Here is a 22300-nt window from a genome sequence, read left to right as displayed (position 1 = left end):
AGGGAAGCAAGGCTTACTTACCTGCCAGGGCATGTACAAAGACCGGGTAGTAGCCTTCAGTAGCGCCGTCTTCGCTACACCAGTGTGCCTGGACTTCTCTTGACTTTGAGAAGTCTTCTTCGTCCTCTGGCTCGAACGACTTTATGAGCCGCACAGGCAATATCGCGCGGTAGTTGTCGCGGTATTTAACGTAGGCAATCATTTCTACACGCGGCAACAGCAACAACGGCGCCTCAACACACACCTACACGGCTACGGCTACAACCACGGAGTGGCTACAACTTTGTCTCCGCCCGCGTACAACGTCACAGACATCCCACAGCGAAAGGTTCCTGTAACTTCCTGTACTTTGCTGTGGCCTTGCCGTCCTAGCTTAAATAGTTCATGAAAATAATATTAATAATATCTACTGATGTGTTAACCTCCAAAATTTGCCTTAGACCGCACCGGCAGATTTCGGAGGGCATGTTCGATCGGTTTCTGTTTCGTTGCGCGAAATCGCTCGCGCGCATTTTGGGATTGGACGCAGCACATGTACTACATGTCGGTGAGATTATTGGCCATATGAGGAGTAAAATACAACCACAGGTTAAAAAATATTAAGGGCAATATAAACGTGTGTAACTCCTCGTTTGTTCATGCCCTTCACTTTCATCATACGCCCATAAATTCGCTGGAAAGGCTCTTGTGTTCGATTTTGGGTGACCATTTAGTTCGTTCCAACGCCTCACATGCATGAGTATATAGCTTGATTATTTGTATTCTCCTTGTTTGTAAAGATGTGCCGCTTATGAAAGTGCGCCGATTGCCTTTTTGCTACACTCGTCTTCCTCTCATCCTGTACGTATCTCTTAAATCATTTTCTCAATCACCTCGCGCAGGCAAGTAAACCGGAATTCTTTGTTTTGAATTCATCCCTTGGGCCCAGATAATAAGGCTACAATAATGTAACATCAAACAATGGGCATGAAGTCTCATCGACTTTCGCGTACGTCGGGTGCATGCTTTCATGGACGCGTCCAATCGGCAGCTAATGTTTATCCGCTACAAACTGTAGGACTTCTTTCCGCTCTTGGTTGCGTCTTAACTTCACAGAATCATGTTTACTTGTTTTAATTTCCGTTACAAAAGTCACAATGTTAGCGATATTAATTGTAATTTTGTTCTTGAACTATTGCACATCCATTAGTTCAGTTATTGTACATTTCAGTTTTGAGTTTAACGGGCCGGGATCTCTGTTTCGAAAAGTGTGAGTCAACTGCGGCTCCTGTCTGCGTCATCATTCGTTCACGAAACATAGTCAACGCTGATACCTGGCAAAGGGATATGTAACAACACTATCGAAGCTTGACACCGCGAAGGTCATGCACGGAATAATTAAGTGCAGATGAAAACGATTTTTTTTTTGCTGCGACACGGATGTTTCAGGCGCAACAACGCCGTCGGTGTGATGTCCCCACTACTGGCGTCCTCTGTCATTGGTCCCACTCGACGACGCATGGGGCACTCCCATGCGGGAGGACCTCCATGCAGAGACCGATACCATTTGGCTCCAAGGAAGCAGCGAAGTAATCGCATCGTCAGTGCACTAAGATAGGCTAATAAAATTAAAGGTAAATCGCCTCGATGTCGCTTTCCATGCTCTGCTAGCATATGAACGTATGTTTCCCGCACCTGCTCAATCGGTTGCTGCATCCACTGCTGTGAGCAGAATGGGCACGCAGCTAATGGGACAATTAAGCTTTCTAATTAACCTGATCTGTACATTTCACTTGGCGTCGCGATTGTTTCCCACCGTGCGCCAATTAGATGAGCATACGCCACAGGCAACGCTCCTCCCTCTCCTCGACCATATCGCTTCATGAGACCGTGCAGAGCCTGCTAGAGCGCTTATAAGCAGGCAATTAATGCCATTGAAGCAGGATATATATTACCTTAATTGTGTACTGTGCCACGACAAATTGGCGCGTGCCTGCGTGTATATACGTAGAACATCGTCCGAGGAGCCCTTTGGGCAAAACTGCTTATATTTTTTGTTAATTAGCTTCGTACGTGCGCACGCACACACACACATCGTTTTTTTTTTTGCATTGCATAAGTCGATCAGACGAATTAAGGAGTGCGCAGCCACTGATTTAATGCGAGCTATATCTCCGGCCGTGCGGCCGGGCCAGGATGCGTGTCCCCAAATTTCTCTGAAAATATAGCTCTCTTAAGAGCTTCAAACACATATGAGTCCATATATATATATATATATATATATATATATATATATATATATATATATATATATATATATATATATATATATATATATATAGAGAGAGAGAGAGAGAGAGAGAGAGAGAGAGAGAGAGAGAGAGAGAGAGCCCGATACAGATCGAATTCAGTTTGCAGAAGGGAGCCAATCGCAGTGGCACGCTTCTATATCCAAATCGGGCTCGATCGCGATCACTAGTGCGCCGCGTGACATCAATTGATGGTACGTGGCGTCGTTCAGACCGCGTACGCTTTATATTCATATACGACGACTTTCCACCTGTAGTGCGAGGTTTCTGTAAGCAGCGCATAACTTCCTCTGTGACACGGCATGTTAATGTCCGCTGCGGACCGGCATGTTAATGAAAATTTTATACTTGAAGCGATTGGCGTACGTAATATCTTTACATCCTCCACACGACACATTTTGCTAAGACAAATGCTGGAAGACCGTGATCCAAGCTCGAAATTTCGTCTGCACATGACGAGATGTAATCACATTTAACTGTGTTTAAATCATAGCATGCAAACGTTACAGGACATTTCAGCGCTGGCAAATTGCAATTTCACCAAGCATTATTTGGAAATAAATTTCTGTCACGTACGGCAGAACACGAACCGTGCGTCAAGTGCGAAAGAAAGCTAAAAATACAGCATCCTGCATATTTCGCTGCGTACGTTCGAAAAAGGGTTTTACGCTCACCGCAGCACGGCTTTTGCAAAAATTTTGCAGAAATATCGCATCTTGTAGTCTACGTCGTTCACTATAAGACTTGGCACAGTTACTTAACTGGCTTTTAAGAAAAAAGTGCAAATTTGCCTACACCTAGGATTATGTAAGCTACCGCCGCGACGGTGCAAGCGTAAACTTTTTTCGCCACCTGCCGACAGCTGCAGAAAACAGCCTTTTAAGGAGGGCTGACGCGTGTTACCCACTTCTGGAACATGGAACTGCCCTCGGCGAAGCACTGCTTTCTGCAGCTACCGACAGGCCGCGAAGCAAGTTTATGCTTACGCCGTCGCGGCAGCAGTTCACTTCTTAAAAACCAGGCAATTAACTGTGCCAAGTGGTGTATTAAACAACGTAGACTCCAAAATGCGGTTTTCTTGCAAAATATTAGCAATAACCGTGCAGCGGAGAGCACAAAACCTTCTTTTCGAACCTACGCAGCGAAATATGCAGGACCTGTACATTGCTTGGTGGCATTCGCCGCTCCTCTATTTCACAGAGGATGCTAGTGGTATCTGTCTATAATTGAAGTAACGATTGTCTGGTTGGTCTAGTGGTGTTACCAACGCGGCTTCCTGTTGGCTTCTTTCCGCAAGCGGGAATAGAGCGCTCTTTATTCTGTGGGAAAGCAGTGGCTATTGCGTGATCGTTCGGTGTTTATCGTCACCTTAGCGTGCACCGAAAGCAAGCGATGACCGAGAATTCCGCTATAAAGCGGCGTAAAGTGTACTTAGACAAGGATGGCTACTTCGACGTGCCGACCTCTACTTGGTATAGGCATGAAAAGGCGCACACCGTCGTCGTCGCATCGGCAACCTCACGGGCACCATCTACGAGCGTCGGCATCAGTGTGCAGTCGGGAAGCGCGACAGAGGCTTCGCCTAACACATCGCCATGTGGGTCAAATGACGGATACAACAACGCAGTTTCTTCGGACCACGACGGCAGCGACAACTTCATATTCGACACTGATGACGAACCCGACGAGAGGAACAGCTCAAGTGCAAGTGGCACTTCCGAAAATTGGGACAGCTCTGACGGTAACGACGAATACGTTACTAACAAATCCTTTGATGATGACACGTTGCCGTCCTGGTTTGCGCAGTACGGCGGCGAAAGATTGCCGCACTCAAATGTAACAAAGGCGGCCGCAATAGCAGCAGTAATGTCGTTTGCGGTGTCTCATGGTTTGACGTGGACAGCACTGGGCGACCTAGCGAAGCTGATAAACTTTCTTGTTGGCAGAGATGCCTTGCCTCCGAGCAAATTCACTTTTCGGAAGCTCTGGGCGGGAGACATGCGGGATATTGTGCAGTATCACTTTTATTGTGAACCATGCAAACGCGTCATGACAACGCATGGCAATTCTGCTGAGTGCAGCAGCTGTCACAGTGTCAGAAGAACCCAGTCATTAAAAAATGAAGGTTGCTTCTTCTTCATTCTTAACCTGGCAACGCAACTCAGGCTTATGATTCAACGGACCAAAGAGGCACTACATGAAAGCCTTGAAGCACTGCAGCACCCGTCATCTACCGTTACTGATATTACCAGGGGTCAGTGCTACAGCAGGCTGAGGGAAGTACAGAACCTTCGCCCTGATGACTTGACATTGACAATAAATACTGATGGGAGCCCTGTATGGAAATCTTCGAAGACGTCAGTGTGGCCCCTGCAATTTATTGTTAATGAACTGCCACCGCATTTGCGATTTAAACACCCGGTTCTTGCAGGGCTCTGGTTTGGTAAAAAGCATCCAGAGATGTAACTGTTCCTTGAGAGGTTCGTGAATGAAGTAAACTGCACAGGGGCAGTGAAGTGGGCTCACAAAGGAGACGTTCATGTGTCAAAGCCTCATGTATTGTGTGTCTCCGTTGATGCACCTGCGAGGGCATGTGTGCAGAACATGGTGACCTTCAATGGATATTTTGGTTGCACATGGTGCCTGATTCCAGGAGAGCACCGAGAAGGTAAGTAAAATATCTTATATTTCTATCAGTCTCTGAAAAATGACTAATATGTATGTTTCTTAAAAATGTGAAAGTTATTCTTGGAGCGTGTAATGCACAGAATATGTTATACGGATATGTACACTTTATAAAATACTGGCATTTCATATAATTATGCTGACTATATGGTGCAATCTAAACATGATGATGCAGGCGCTAGATGTTAGTGACAAAATCGTACTTTGTTACTTTCACTTATGTTATTGTTTCACTGTTTTATGTGCATTAGGGAGCATGCGGTACACAACGGTGTCTTCTGTGGAACAAAGAACTTCAGACCGTGTCAAGAGTGAGATGCATCTGGCAAGCAGGTTTAGAGACACCATCAATGGCTTAAAGGGGCCGTCAGCCTTGATGAACTTGAAGGGTGAGTGAGGAGCATTGAAGCCCTAATTCCTTTCCTAATTGCAGTAATACCTGTGTCACATGGACTTGGCTCAAAGATTTCAGTCAAGGGTCACTGAAACTGCCAACCTCTATCAAACTCGAAAGAGTTGTGATGCTGCCACACGGCACTTCATAACTGCTATCAAGAGTTTCACCTTATGAAGGAGTGGGACGTTGGTTGCCACACTAAATCTGCACAAAAAAATAGACAAAAACACTATCATTTCTAGCACTATCGTCGCATATGTAGATTGTTTTTAACTATATAGCAGCACCCATTTCGTCGTTATGTCAAAAGACTGTCTGTTCGATGCCTTTAGAAGTGCATGCGTGACACTGGTATAGATTCTTGGCTTCACAGCTTTTCTGCTTCTACACTGTGGGCAGTGCAAATAATTCACTGCTGTACATGTCCATAACATAAACCACATGCAACATGTTTTAGTGATAATTGTTTTCAACAGGACTTACTCTTGGGCTGTAGTAGGTCTTGCATTATTATGATGGTACATTAGCGCTTGTCCTTTTGTTCTTTGTGTCTGTTATTAATTTGCGCTAGTCTACCTTGAGTATATTAATCTTCAATTATAACAAATATGTGATTCGAGGCAAAGTAATAATTTTTTTCTGCAAGTAATTCATGGGGGTGCCAGACATCACATTTTGTGTGTCAAATGCTAGAAGCTAATATTTATATATAACTAAATTTCTTAAGTTAACTGCCAGTATAGCAAGTTTAAGAGCCTCGTATATGGTTTTGTAGTCTCATGGCAGAAGTTGGGGACCTGTGTGCACAGCATGGGTACTTGTTAAAAACTCTTCACGTTCACCTAGTTAAAAAAATTAGACTCAAAATTGTGAAAATGTTAAAGTGCGAAACACACAGGACAAAAAAAAAACGACACAGACAGCACGAGCACTAGCTTACAACTCATGTCAAAAGGAAGCTGTCCACTGCTGGCGTACTTAAGCACATGCGCAAAAACAATCACGATCACTAAAGTTTCCATGGCAGAGGCTGAGAATACGTGATCCTAAACTGACATGAAAAAAGAAAGCTAATATAAACTTGGAAAGGACCACAAACTAGACAGAAAGATCTTTTTTTTAACAAGTGCCTTCTGAGGACATACCTGAAGGAGCTTATCACCCACTAAATAAAAACAATTCTTTCTCAGTTAATGACACAGATGGCATACTAACAACTGCCCCCATCCCCCACCTAATCATCTCTGATGCCTCAGTTTGATCATGCAAACATTTTACGCCGTACCATAGAAATAATCTTCTCCACACAGTTTCGTTACACAATCATTCTACACCGCGCCAAAAAAAAAAGGGAGGCAGCATGAGTTTCCCGAGTGGCTCCTTTTTGTGTGGAAGCTAGAAATAAGGTGTAACCAAAATATGCAAAAAAAAAGCATGCAGAAAAGTATCTTGTTTGTCACAGCAACGTTTTCTACTTGATCGGAGGGGCAGTTGTACAAAAGAATATCTGACAGAACATGCAAATTCTTTTAAGAGCGAGGTAGGTACTAATCTTGCCATGCATTGCAGCTAGTGTAAGTGTAATTCTGAAGACGTATTCTTGGATGATCACTTTCCACGAGCCTGTCACCTTCACCTGATTTTGTACATGGCAAGTTCGGCGACTAGAGGAGTTTCAATCAGGCTGTACTGAAGGTGATATCTCTGAAAGTGACTGTCCGAGAATGTGTCTCAGATTTCCACGGGTGCCTTGATTGTGCGAAAAAAATTGTGAGGTGAGTGCCCGAGAAATATTTGAAGCAGTTTTGATACATAAGAAGGCTTCATTATAGCATGCAAAATCTTGGTCTCATGAAAGTAATCTGGAAAGGCTGCCTCCTTTTCTGTGGTAAAATATCGCAGACAAGAAACTGTAATGAGGACAAGGATAAGGAGTAGTTCGACAAGACGAAGTAAGGACGACAGACAAGGTGCTGAACTAACAACCACTGGTTTATTGTGGAAAATGCAATATATACAAAACACAGGTTGAGCGCAGAACACCAATGAAAACAGTGCCTGCGCCGGGAAAGGAATAAATAAATTACATCACGTGCAGCGTTATAGCAGGCTCTCATGTTTTTAACGAATAGTTCATCTCACAGCTACGCACGGAAACAGGGTACACTGATGCTGGAGTTTCCATGTGATTAGTTAAAAAATGCTTCGCTTATCTCACATGCACTTTGCTCTGTACATCTACCTAATATTGTGCATTTATCAAAGAGGTTAGCAGCTGCACTCTTTGCAGTTCTGGGATAAATGACTGGGTAGAGACACTTTCAGTGAGTAGTATGCATGCTCTCTCAGCCGGTCATTCAAATATCAGCCTGTTTTGCTTATGTAGCCGCGTTTGCACCTTTTGCGAGTAAAATATATTTTTGACATCTTTCAATTGGTAATAAACCCTTCGCTGCTAACAATCGAGCATCCCTCCGACAATAAGATAAGGTTTTTAGACGTCGAGATATTGGTTCGAATTCATCACCACTTAGTTGGACATACGATGTTATTATTTAATCTTTATATAAACGACCTTCGTAACATTTCTTCCTCACCTAATATCATCATGTACGCAGACGATACTAATCTTTTTTTTGCAAATTCTTCCTTGCAATGCTTACAAAAAGAAATAAATGATTATTTAAATTTATTATCTGAATGGCTCTACATCAAGAAACTACAATTGAATGTCAACAAAACCAAATATATGATATTTAAACCGATAAACAAGCCATTGCCTGTTAATATAACTGTTCTATTTCAAGCAAAAAGGCTAGAACAAGTAACAACACAAAATTTTTTGGGGGTATGGTTCCAAGAGAACCTCTCCTGGGACAATCATGTCAATAAGCTTAGCAATGATCTTAGCAAAGTCCCCGCAGGGGCGTCTGCGTCAGCAGGCGTTTGGTGTGTTGCGACACCACGGACCCGAGCACACGAGGGTTGGACCCTCCCGCGTGTAGCCGTGCGCGGCTTAGCCGTGTCCGGGGAAAAGGGGATCCTGGGGGTTGAGCCAATGCCGGGTGTTTGGACCTTTACGGCCCCTCGGCGGCGGCAACACACCCCTTTGGCCTCGGCTTCACGTAGACGGCACCCCCGGACTGACCCACCCGGGGGAAATCGGTAGTTGCCTTTTCCTGTCTCTCTCTTCCTCTAATCTTCGTCTTTCTCTCACTTTTTATCACTCCTGTCTTCTCCTAGCTTCCACTTACTTCCAATTTTTCCAGGCAGCAAGGGTTAACCTTGTGTGAATAGCCAACCTAGGTTATTTCGTATTTGGTTATAGTGGTAACGTACTGCTGGCGTTTACAGGCCGTGTTTTACGGATCCTGCAGCGTCCCCTTGTAGGACTCCACGGTGGGTGGCTGGCGTTACTGCCGAAATTACAATCTCTTATGGCTTCTTCTTTCCCCCCATTACCAGATCGGTCCCTCAAGAGGGGGCGCACCGATGATGTCTTTGATTTTTTTGCCCGCCAAAAAGAAACTTTTCCTCGTTTCCATGTGGTGCACTCTGAAACACCAGGCAAACCCGTGCGAACAATCTCTCCATTCCTCGTGTCCAAGTCTCTTACCCAAGTTTTTGGTACAGGTTATAAAGCATCCAGGATGGCAAGCGGCGATCTCCTCTTGGAGCTCGGCAACCAGAAACAATATGAAAATCTACCCAATCTAGTTTCATTTGGTGACGCCAAAGTAACAGTAACTCCTCATCGTACCATGAATACCACCCGTGGCGTAGTCTCCGATGATGATTTATTGGAGCTGACTGAGGCTGAGCTCTTGGAGGGCTTCAGCGAACAGAATGTCATAAATGTCAGAAGAATCAAGATGAGGCGAGACGGAAAAGAAATTGCGACCAAACACCTGATACTCACCTTCAACTCCAGTGTCCTGCCCGAGTCAATCGAGGCCGGGTACATCAAGCTTCGTATAAGACCGTATGTGCCGAATCCCTTGAGATGTTTCAAATGCCAACGTTTTGGCCACAGCTCGCAGAGCTGCCGAGGCCGCCAAACATGCGCCAAATGCAGCGCCCTTGAACACGCCACTGAAGCATGTAAGAACTCTCTACACTGTGTAAACTGTGACGGGGACCACGCCGCCTACTCGCGGTCGTGCCCCTCCTGGAAGAAGGAAAAAGAAATTGTGACTATAAAAGTAAAAGAAAATATATCGTTCAAAGAGGCACGAAGGCGGGTAGCATACCTGCCAAAGAAAAGCTTTGCCGATGTGGCGCGTCAGGGGGCAGCGTCACAACGGCCTCCGGCGGCTGTCCGACCCACAGTCAGTGAGTCGGCAGTCACGCCATCTGCCCCCACGGTGGTTGCAGCTAGCGCTGCTCCGCCAACCGAGCAGACGGAGCCATCGACCCCGACGGTGGGCGCAGCCGAGGCTGCCCCAACCTCCGAGGCCCCCTCCAATGCTGGCAACGGCCAGCACAGCCAAATCCCTCAGGGAGCCCCATCGACCTCCGGGCTGGTGGGCGCAGGGGTCTTGACCTCCAAGGCGGGACTCCCCCTGAAAACCTCTCGCTCGCAAGAGCACGTGTCCGGAGCCTCACAAGAGGCAATGGACACTACACCTGTCCCCAAGGCGCACCAAGCGCCTAAGGAGCGTCGAGAATCGCTCGAACGCTTCAGAAAAAACAAAACACCTATTACAGGGCCTCGCAAGGGCTCTGTAACCTAAGGCATCTTTCCGTTTTCCGTACACACAGCACTAATTTACATTAAATATGGATACACAAATCATACAATGGAACGCCAGAGGTCTCCTTAGAAACCTTGATGATGTACAAGAACTAATCCACCAACACAATCCAAATGTGCTGTGTTTACAGGAAACACACTTAAAATCCAAACACAGAAACTTTCTCCGACAGTACATAACATTTCGTAAAGATCGCGATGATGCTGTTGCATCATCGGGCGGTGTCGCCATTGTTATCCATAAGAGCATTGCGTGTCAACTTTTACAGCTGCAAACGCCTCTCGAAGCAGTGGCGGTTCGAGCTGTTCTCCTAAACAAACTCATCACCATTAGCTCTCTTTACATACCCCCCCATTACAAATTAACGAAACAAGAATTTCAATCCTATATAGATCAATTGCCAGAACCTTATGTTGTTCTCGGCGATTTCAATGCGCACAGCTCCCTCTGGGGCGACTCTCGTACAGACGCGCGAGGTCGTCTCGTTGAACAGTTCCTCTTTTCTTCAGGTGCGTGCTTACTGAATAAGAAGGAACCCACGTATTACTCCCTAGCAAGCAGAACCTTTTCTTCAATAGATCTTAGCATAGTTTCCCCGTCCATACTGCCCGAACTCGAATGGGAAGTAACGAACAATCCTTACGGGAGCGACCACTTCCCTATACTGATAAGAACATCTAAAGAAAACGAATATCCTCCGCAAGCTCCTAGGTGGAAGATAGACACAGCCGACTGGGAGAAATTTCGAACTCTCACTAACATCTCATGGGCCGACATGTCTTCTCTAGAAATTGATGCTGCTGTAGAGTATCTAACATCATTCATAATAGATGCCGCATCAAAATGCATATCCGAAGTGAGGGGTCTGGCATGCAAACGACGTGTACCGTGGTGGAACAGCGAATGTAGGATCGCCCGGAAGAATCAGAACAAGGCGTGGGCGTTGCTACGCGCTTCTCCTACTGCAGAGAATCTTATAAACTTTAAAAAAATAAAGTCCCAAGGCAGGCGAACCCGCCGACAGGCCAGAAGAGAAAGCTGGCACAAGTTTTTATCGAGTATTAACTCGTTTAGGGATGAGGCCAAAGCCTGGAACAGAGTTAATAGGATTAAAGGGCGGCAAACACATTCACTTCCCCCGGGTAAACACACAGGGCGATACACTACAAGACCAGGCAGACTCACTTGGGGAGTATTTTGAGAACGTGTCAAGTTCATCAAATTATTCACAATCCTTCCTCAAATACAAACAAATAGAAGAACGTAAGCCTTTCAACAGAAAATGACGTCAAAATCAACCATACAACCGTCCTTTTAGTATTGCAGAGTTCAGAGCTGCCTTGAGTGCATGCAAGAGCTCTGCACCGGGATCTGACAGAATCATGTATGAAATGCTGAAAAACTTACACAATGACACGCAAGTTACACTACTTACACTTTTCAACACTATCTGGGACGCAGGGTACCTTCCGACTGCATGGAAAGAAGCCATTGTGGTCCCTGTTTTAAAACAAGGCAAAGATCCTTCCTCAGTGGCAAGCTACCGCCCGATAGCCCTCACAAGTTGCATGTGTAAGGTATTTGAAAAAATGATAAATCGGCGCCTCGTCCATTTCCTTGAACAGAACAAAATACTTGATCCTTATCAGTGTGGCTTCAGGGAAGGGCGCTCCACAACTGATCACCTTGTACGTATAGAAGCAAACATCCGCGACGCATTTGTACACAAACAGTTTTTCCTATCCGTATTCCTCGATATGGAGAAGGCATACGACACAACGTGGCGATACGGAATCTTAAGAGACCTGTCAGAAATGGGTATTCATGGTAATATCCTAAACCTCATAGAAAGCTATTTGTCCAATCGCACATTCCGTGTAAAAGTCGGCAATGTACTGTCACGTCCTTTTACACAAGAAACTGGTGTACCCCAGGGAGGCGTCCTTAGCTGCACGCTCTTTATAGTGAAGATGAACACGCTCCGTGCTTCATTACCTCCGGCCATTTTTTACTCTATCTATGTGGACGACATTCAAATAGCTTTTAAATCCTGTAACCTTGCAGTGTGCGAGAGACAGGTACAGCATGGTTTAAACAAAGTATCAAAATGGGCAGAGAAAAACGGATTTAAAATCAATCCTCACAAAAGTTCTTGTGTACTTTTTAAACGAAAGAGAGGCCTGGTCCCGGATCCTTGCTTAGAACTGTGTGGACAACAAATTCCTATCAACAAAGAGCACAAATTCCTAGGTATTATACTTGACGATAGACTCACTTTCATTCCACACATCAAATATCTCAAAGAAAAATGTCTAAAAACAATGAACATAATAAAACTTCTATCCAAGACTGCGTGGGGTAGTGACAGAAAGTGTCTAATGAATCTCTACAAGAGCCTAATACGGTCACGATTGGATTATGGGGCCGTGGTGTATAACTCTGCCGCCTCGAGCGCGCTAAGGATGCTGGATCCTGTCCATCATCTAGGTATCCGCCTAGCCACTGGTGCTTTCAGAACAAGCCCGATCGAAAGCCTATATGCCGAATCGAATGAGTGGCCGCTCCACTTACAGAGATCATACGTCAGCTTTACTTATTTCCTTAAAGTGCATTCCATTCCTGAACACCCATGTCTTAATACCATTACCGATATGACGTATGCTACACTTTTCCGCAACCGTCCGTCTATAAGACAGCCTTTCTCGCTGCGTGTGAAGGAGCTTAGCGATGAAATGCATGTCCCACTCCTGGAGCACCGCTTAATGCGCCCACCCAAGCTATTACCTCCTTGGGACTGGCAGGTCACAGAATGTGACGTATCCTTTCTAAAAGTTTCAAAGCATGCTCCAGATGTAGAAATTCGAATGCATTTCCTAGAACTTCAGTACAAACACTCGTGCACAGAGTTCTACACAGACGCTTCCAAGTCACATGCCGGAGTATCCTATGCAGCCGTCGGTCCTTCTTTTTCGGAATGCGATGTACTACATCCGGATACAAGTATCTTTACGGCAGAGGCCTACGCTATATGGTCGGCTGTAAAGCATATAAAGAAAGCAAAACTCCAAAAAACCGTAATATATACAGATTCCCTAAGTGTGGTGAAGGCCTTAATGTCACCCTACAAACATAAAAATCCAGTACTTACTGAGGTCTATTCCGACATGTGCAAAGCTTATCTATCTAACCAGCAAATCATCATATGCTGGGTACCCGGCCACAGGGGAATCGAAGGTAACGTCTTGGCAGACCAGATGGCTACGTCAATTGCACTCCCCGCTGTTAATAATACTGATTTGGTGCCTCTCACAGATCTGAAACCTTACATACGAAAGAAACTGCGAAACCACTGGCAACGCATGTGGGACGCAGAGATAAATAATAAACTGCACGTTATAAAGCCGCAGTTAGGTTTTTGGCCCTCCCCAACAAAATCTCGGCGAACAGATGTCCTATTCTGTCGCCTCAGAATAGGACACACATTTGGCACCCATAATTATCTGCTTACTGGAAGTGAACCTCCAATCTGTGGTAGATGCGGTGAGATGCTTACTGTCCTACACGTGCTCCTGGAGTGTCGGGAAGCCGAAATGGACAGAAAGAAACATTTTCCGCTTGCTTACAAACATCACATCCCTCTACACCCGGTTATGTTTCTTGGTAAGGAACCGCTTTTTGACACCAAGACAGTCCTGAGCTTCTTAAATGATGTCGTACTACACGTTATATGCCCAAGAAATTCGTAGAGCATCCTCGCTCCAGAGGATGCCGCTGCGATAACAGTTTTGCCTAGCACATGCCTCCAGGCCCTTGTTTTTTCAAGGGCTCTAAGGAGGCAGTAGTGCTCGAGCATATCTTATAACCTTAGATATTTTTACGCATCGTATCATTCTATTTAAATGCATCTTAATGTTCATAGTACACGTCATAAGTCATCGCCATAATCTTATTATACAGATTTTGCGCACTTTAGCGCGACCGTTTTTAAGGCCCCTCTACAGCCACGTCACACCAACTTCATCGAACTCATGATTTCACTGCAAGCCCATTAACACGGACATGGCGCTCTTTGGCCATACTTGGCCCTTGCGCCACAAAACATCAAACATTCATTCATTCATCTTAGCAAAGTAGTAGGCTGTATGTATAAAATAGGCGATCTAATACCTTTATGGCTAAAGAAAGCAATATACTTTGCCCTTTTTTACTCGAAGCTAACTTATTGTGTCTTGATTTGGGGAACAACTACAGCAAAAAACTATGATAAGTTATTAAGCTTGCAAAAACGAGTAGTCCGAATTTTTGAAAACTACCATGGTAGGCCGCGTGACTTACCCACACACAATCTCTTCGGCAAGCATTTACGAGCAAATCAAGTATTTTATTAGAGATTACTCTTACATATAAAAAAGGACAGGCTCCATGTCAGCATACCCACTTCTCCTCGATACCCATTACGTTATCAGATCAAGAAAATACCATTCACGCATACTAACTACGGACGTCAGGATATAAACTATCAAATACCAAGGCTACTAAACATCGTTGAGCAAAAAATTGATTTCTGTGCGCCTAATTTCAAGAAATGTATAAAAAATCTTCTCATACACAATCAAATTATTTATGCATAAAATGCTATCGCACTAAGATTTTTTTTATGCACTTTATATGTTTTCCTTAATCTGTGCTGTAACGTGAATGCACAAACAAAAATTGAAGCATAAATGTCTTTTTCACAAAGTCATTGTATAATGTACACATTATCTTGTTTATTTGCCTTTTTCATACATTGGATCATCATGTAAGCCAAACGCGCTTAGGAGCAAGAGCCCCTGTCAGGCCTAATGGCCTTTAGCTCTTGTTTCCTCTTTCTGTAATGAAGAAAGAGAATAAACTTCAAACTAAACTAAACAATCCACGCTCAAAGAAAAGTATTGCATTCTCCTGCCTCAGATCAGCTCTGACCCGTTCATGCCACCACAAGGTGGTTAGTAGCTTCATGCACCAAGTACACTGTGTTACTCAGGCTGGATATCCTATGGCCCTGCTGACTGCTCTTTCAAAAAGGCTTTTGGTGATCCTGACCAGATGAAGGGCAGGGCGCGACACACAGGACAAAGAACCTCATGCAAGCAGAGCCGTCATACCCTATGTCCGTGAGGTCTAGTATAGATTAAAAAAAGGTTGCAGGAAAAATAGGCATGTGTGTTTTGTACAGCGCAAGGAACAAGCTCTCAGCACTATGCTGCAAACTCAAGAAGGAAAGCCCAAGAAAAATCATTGGTGAAAAAAAACACGGAACGCCATTTGTTGACTACACATACGCAGCTTTATAAGATTTCACTGAAGTGTGGACACTGCAACTAGGCCACACAGGCCGATGTTTGAACGACCGGCTGAGGGAGCACGTATACTCACTGAAATTGTCTGTACCCAGTCATTTAGCCCCGCACAGGAAAGAATGCGGCTGCCAACATCTCTGTGATAAATGCAGAATATTAGGTAGATATACAGAGCAAAGAACACGTCCGGTTTGTTAGGCGTGTTTTATCCAGTCGTGTGGAATCTCCTGGGTCAGTGTACCCTTTGTTTCCCTGCATAACTGGGAGATTAACTATTAGTTAAAAACATGACAGCCTGCTATGACGCCAGATGTGATGTGATGATTTCATTCCTTTCCCGGTGCAGATACCATGTTTTTTTTTTGGTCTTCTGAACTCGGCCTGTGTTTTGTACATATTGGATTTCCCGCAATAAACCTGTGGTTGTTAGTTCCGCATCTTGTCTGTCATCCTCACTTCACCCCATACAAGCGCTGTTTGTTTGCATCCTAATGATGTACCAACCAGCCGAGATCAGTACACTTCTTAAGGAACGGTAAGTTAGCAGTGACATTCATATTGCAGTTTGATGCAAAAAAAAAGAAAGGGCAAATGTAGGCACAGTATGATAATAGAGAAATCTGTATCAAGACTCATCGAGGGGGGAGAAATCAAACATTAAGTTCCGAGGTGACAGCGCTTTGTATTTCAATAAACAGGAATGATACACAGCTCGTACAAAAGGTTGCCGCCAGTTTGTTCTGATCATTTTTGAGAAACAAATTTTCTCAAGCCCCTGGGAGAGAGGGCAAAAGCAGGCATGAAGGGGCATTGTTCTGAACTAAAACAATGGAATCCTCTATGTTTAAATGGGAAACACTTTGCGAATCAGCATTGCTATCCAACCTGGGTGAGTGCTTTGCCACGTGCCTGTGCGTTGAAGCTCATAATAAGTGTAATAGTGAAACTAAGGGGTGTATGTTTTCTTACATAAGCTACATGTGTTCATTCAGGTCTGGACCTTGTGAACGGCTACAGCGTTGAGTACATGCACTGTGTCCTACAAGGTGTTGCAAAGCAGCTGACAGAAACCATCCTGTCAAGTTCAAATTCTGATGAGCGCTTCTATTCAGGTAATGTGACTCTTTCCATTGCCATTTATTTTGTAATATTTTGATTACATAGTGAAATTACAAGATGCTTGACTTGTAGAATAAGGTGGATTCACAAAGCAAACAATGTCACCAAATGAAATTGCCTGACTGTGTGTCATGGGATTTTGCATCATCAATTTGATGTTTTGTACTTCTTCACAATTGTGATAGATCCTTAAGTATGTTTCACTGGATATTTTTGGTGCATAAAAGTGCACTTGTCCTGGTTATGAATATTTCTTTGACATTTTAAAAGGTGCATTACCATCTCCATTGCGTTTGCAAGGATCTGTTGATATGGGAGCAGTGTTTGTAAAGCATGACATTAGCAGGATCACATACTCTCAAGCCACGACACAGCTGAGCTTTCATTTTGTGGACTTTTATTCCTAGTCAAGTTGCTTGCTTAGGTCTTTTGTACTTGTCTGCTTTCACAATTTTCTCTTCCAGAAAGTGGCAATCGTTAGTGTATCATCTCGCGTGTATGACTCTACCTTGAGAAATAGCTACTCAATCTACACTGCCATGTTTGCTTGTACATACAACTACTGCAGAAAACTTTAATGAATAGAGCAACCGGAATGCATTAAAATTGCTTACTTTCAGGGGCATAGCCAGAGGGTAGCACATTATTCATGTTCCCCTCCCCCTGAAAAAATGTTATATATATATATACACCACTACACCACTGCTTAGCTTTAACATCCAAACTAGCACTTCTGCAATCAATGACTTGTCTGTTTTGGTTGTTCATCTGCACTCTTTAAAAAGTTTACATCCTTTGGGGCTTATCTTCTCCCACAACAATAATCGTCATCTGCCTTGCTTGTGTTTCCTTTCTTGAAAACTTGGTGCTCGCTACTTTCTTGTCGAAAATGCTGTGCCACACTGATGACTCGCAAGCTGTTCGTGACTTGGAAGTACTGGGCTCGCAGCATTAAAGAAAGGGAATGTGGGCAAGACAGATGATGATTATCATTGTGGGGTAAGATACGACCCAAAGGGTGTAAACATTTTTAAGAGAGCATGTTTTCAACCGATTCTCCCATCACCAAGGACAAGAAATTTTTATGTGTAGTATTTTTTAACTGAAAAGAGTGCTATGTTTTAATGTCCTAGAAATAAAATATTGCACTTCCTTATGACAATTTTTAGGCATGTAATGCTGTTTATTTTGATCTATTTTGAGCAGTGCATCCACTTGTTTGCATAGATTTGTCGCGTCACGCTGATGAAATAATTAAATTAGGTCGCGTTGTCTGTTATAGGTGCACCATCAGCCCTTTCCAAAATAGATGCACGGCTGTTATTCATCAAGCCACCTCACTGCATTACAAGGCTGCCACGGTCTGTTCAAGAAAGAAGCCATTGGAAGGCATCTGAATGGAGAAACTGGCTCCTTTTCTATGCTCTGCCTTGCCTTAATGACATTCTGCATCATGAGTACTGGAGGCACCTTTCCAAGCTTTGTGAGGATATATATATCCTCCTTCAAGAGGAACTCACCATTCTTGAAATTGACAAAGCTGGCAATATCCTAAAAGATGTGCTACTGCATGCATGCAAGCCAAGTTTGAACTCAACACCTTATGTGAGCTTATGGTAATGTTTGCAGATACTCCGCACACAGACTATCAGTCCATGGTTTGTACTGTAGTGAGTTAACCTGTTGAATCTTTCAGCGCTTGTATGACCAAAACCATGTCCACATAGGAGAGATCTTGAAGACGAGCATGGCAAATAAGGTGAAACATGCTAGACATTATATTTCTACAGAAACCTGCAAGGTGGAGAGAAGTAATTATTTAATAAAGGCAAAATGAGACATGCACCCAAACATTGCAGTTGCTTCGGAGGAAACCCATGCAGGTTCCTCGAAAGAAAAGCCTCACAGTTGAACAAAAATTCATCCTGGTCCGGGGCTCGAACCCAGGACCACCACCTTCCTGGGGCAGCCACTCTACCATATGAGCTTGGGCTAGGACCAGGATGAATTTTTCTTCAACTGCGAGGCTTTTCTTTCGAGGAACCTGCATGGGTTTCCTTTGTAGCAATTGCTACGTTTGGGTGCATGGCACATTTTCCCTTTATTAAAGGAACAAGCTAGCCACTGATTTATTTAGAGTTGGCAGAGTGAACCTATACCAGTAGCTGATGAGATAAGCCTTCTTACACATAGGAAAAACAGGCATAAAAATGTAATATACAGCATGCATAGCGCCATATATCTTTTTTTTCTGCAACATGCAGAGAAATTAAAAGGGCGTTAATGGAGCTAGTGACCTCCTTTATGCAAGTACGGCTATGGAAGTTCCCTTGAGACAGTCCCACTCTTTGTTAGCATCTTGATTTCTCAAGAGTGACTGAGGTACCAGACGGGGGGTGTTGGTAAATTTGTACTTCCTTTATTCCTGATGAAGAAATTATTCTCCCATGCACAAGCTCAATGACCAGCCTGGCAAAATGTGTTTGCAGAATTTTATGTGTGTAACATGGCACACTACATAGATGTTTGCTTCTTCCTGTAGTAATTTTTCTTTTTCTGGCTGCCTGAAATCAACTCATAGGGGCTACAAGATTCTGCCAGCACTCTGTATGTTCTGCCTTTGTAGCTTATGTATGTACAGACCACGCCAGGCTTTGCTGTTCTTTCTGACACCAGTGGCTTTATTGTGCTCCTATGCATCGCATTCTTTGGGATATTCTCAGTAATTGGGATCGAACTAAACAAGTCTGCTGCAGCCAACCTACGTATTTGCTCGAATCTTGGCTGACCCCCGAATGTCTGAAGCCATAAATAAAAAACTTACCTCGAATGTAGGCCAAAAAACAAGTGAGGGCAGTGTCTACAAAATGAAAACAGCACTTATTCAGTATGAACATGCCGAGCTCAGTCTATGTCATTGCTGCTAGCCTCGTACGCTTGCGGATGCATACCCACGCATGTGCAGACAGTGCTGCACAGCGCGATCTCCGTAAACTCGGCGCGATCTCGGTAAACCACTCCTCTCTGTTATCACATGCGTATCTTCCTTATTGCCGTCATCTCCTCGTTGCGGCAAATGCAAAAAGCATCTCTTATTGCCCCTCCAACAACGGGCGTTTTTCTCATCGATGCCCAATTCCGGTCTGGCTTGAATTTTTGTTGATGCCTCTGCGGCTAGCACAATGTTTCGACTAAAAGCGGCACTGCAGTGTCATCACCTAATTGGTGGCATTGCGATAATACCGCGCCGCACACCGATACGACACAGGTCAAAATGGCAACGTCGTCGCTCGTGTACTTCAGTTGTCTACTGGTGTGGCTAGTTGTGGCTACGATACTGACTTTTCTAGATGGCGCTAGCTATGCACCACCTAATTGGCACGATATTTAATATGTTCAATGACAAACTGGCATGTTTTCAAAATCCTCGAACCTAAGCTGACCCTAGAGCTTGGCATATGACGATTTGAAAAAAAATAAGCTATTCGCCTAGATTCAAATAAATGCGGTATTTTCTTGGTTATGGAAGCTGCCCTGCATCATGGAGGGCACAGCCTCAGCAGCAAAGAGTTCATATGCAGAGTTGTGTTGGAGTGTGCATCTATTATATGGTAGCAGACCTTTCTGAGCCTTTGTTTGGTGACAAAAGCAAACATGTTCTCAGGATAGCTTCAAGTTGCTGTCCAATAATTGCTAAAGTTATTGTGGAACTAGCTCACCTATCAACGAAAGTTAATTCAGTGTTCAAAGATGCTTAGACTTTGTTTCTTTGTAGGTTGGTATGTTAAAGGAAGTTCTTTTAATATAATTAAAGTGTCAGCACACCTAAGAACATTTTAAGACCATGTCTGGGTGTGCACAAAGGTTGAAAAATTGCACTGCCAGCACATGACAAGAAAATACGACACAGGATGGAAGCCATGCAAGAAGTGGTGGCACTAATTTCATTGTAAAAACATTTTGTTAAAAATGATAAGTCAACTGAAGCTTCAAAGGAGCTCGTAAAAATAATTGTTAGGCGCACCAGATAAATTCCACAATGAAATTCCTCCATTCTTGTCAGTGCAATCCTTGACTGTGGTACAAACAAAGCATATGTGTACAAATTGTTAGCATCACCCAATAATGTACATTGAATATGGTAGTCACATGTAAGAAGCTGATCAAATCATTATAATTTTTTGTGTAAGGATTTACCTTCAGGCTGGCTGTTTCTTTGTACCTCTTGGTCATGAAAGTTCTGTGTAAAGCAAAACTTACAAACTTACATATATTTAGCAGGCCTGACCAGCTCAAGCCATTTGCACATCAACTCGGGCTTTCCTCCTATTTGTAGCACCTGTCCTAACTGGAGTGAACGTTTCTGTGATGACAGCTAGGGGAAAGGCTATTATTGTAGGCACCAAAATATTACAGAACTGTCCATCTTGGCTTATGGAATCTTGGGTCACCGCTTCCGAAAAAAAATGCGCAGTAGTTGTTATGTCTTTATGTCATAGAAATTTATTATGAGTCTTCTGCACCTTTCTTTATTTGCTTGTATATGTTAACACAGCTAACTTTGTGTAGAGCACTTGTCTTGTCTGTTGTGCTCATATTTGTTGTTTCACTTATTTGTTTTCTCTTATAAGCCATGCACCTGCCGGCCCTGCAATGCAGAGCAAATTTCCGTGAAATGTTGAAATTTCTTCTTTGCTGGTCAGGTTACGACCGCACTTTAGATGACAAAAGCTGGGGTTGCTTATGGCGAGACTGTTGAGGCTACATGTTAAACTTTGGAAAAGCACTGTATTCCTTCTAAGTATCAGACTGGTTTCAGTGCACAAACCCTGCAGGGATGTTTTCATGTCGAGCAGTGTGAGAGTACATGTGTATGCCTTTAGGCATTGTTTATCTGCAAATATTTAAAACAAATTGAGCCATGCCCTGTTTAAAACTATTTTGCTTTTCAGAGTCTCTTCTCAAGAACTTTGTGTCAAGGTGTGAAGCATTATATGGTGGCATTCATGACATATAATGCCCACGCACTCCTCCACCTTGGAAACTGTGCCCGTTCCCTTGGGCCCCTTTGGGCACATTCTGCCTTCGTGTTTGAAGGGGGAAATGGCACCATTGTGCGGCAGATTTCCGCAGCAAAGGGCCTTCCGGACCAAACTGTAGAACGAGTCGTCATGTCTCAGCAGCTGCAGCGTCTACTTGGAAGTCCACTTCTAGCTTCTGAAGAAAAAAGGTTGTGCAATGGCTTTCCTGGATATTCACCTGTGAAAAACTTTTTGTGTGTAGATGGCTTATCACTGTTGGGCACAGGTAAGAAGACAGTGCTCAGTGCTGAAGAGCAGGATGCACTGTATAGTCGGTGTGGAGTGGCTGTGTCCGATGCTGTGGAATATGAGCGATTTGTGCAAAAGAAGCAAGTTTTCCACAGCACTGGATTCAGAAGACCTTCAAAATCTGATACGACCTTTGTGCGGACATATGCTGGGTGCTATGCACGAATTGAGAAAATACTTGTGCTTCAGGAGACAGGCTGCTGCTATGTTATCTGCAGACCAGTAATTATAGCAGATGTTCGTGCCATTCCTCCTCACATAAAGGAGTGTTTTCTTTCGTGTGATGGAACGCGCGACGTGATCTTGCCTGATGAAATTGTTGACAGTTGTTTGTGTATAGATTTTGTGCAAGAAGATAAGATGTTCATTTGTGACCTGCCGAACA

The 22300-nt window shown here is 43.9% G+C and overlaps 1 protein-coding gene across 1 annotated transcript; it reads left to right on the top strand.

Annotated features, from left to right (window-relative positions):
- The first annotated feature begins 5221 nt into the window (after positions 1-5221).
- On the top strand, positions 5222-21602 carry LOC142574296 (uncharacterized). Its single transcript, XM_075683414.1, has 4 exons — positions 5222-5362; positions 16459-16578; positions 17868-18128; positions 21538-21602. Exons 1-4 carry the CDS (start codon positions 5230-5232, stop codon positions 21600-21602), a joined length of 579 nt encoding a protein of 192 aa, XP_075539529.1. The 5' UTR covers positions 5222-5229.
- The last annotated feature ends 698 nt before the right edge of the window (positions 21603-22300 follow it).

The sequence above is a fragment of the Dermacentor variabilis genome, chromosome 3 (genome assembly GCF_050947875.1).
Source record: "Dermacentor variabilis isolate Ectoservices chromosome 3, ASM5094787v1, whole genome shotgun sequence".
Lineage (NCBI taxonomy): Eukaryota > Metazoa > Arthropoda > Arachnida > Ixodida > Ixodidae > Dermacentor > Dermacentor variabilis.
The sequence above is the reverse complement of the archived record's forward strand: the minus strand, read 5'-3'. Positions and strand labels throughout refer to the sequence as shown.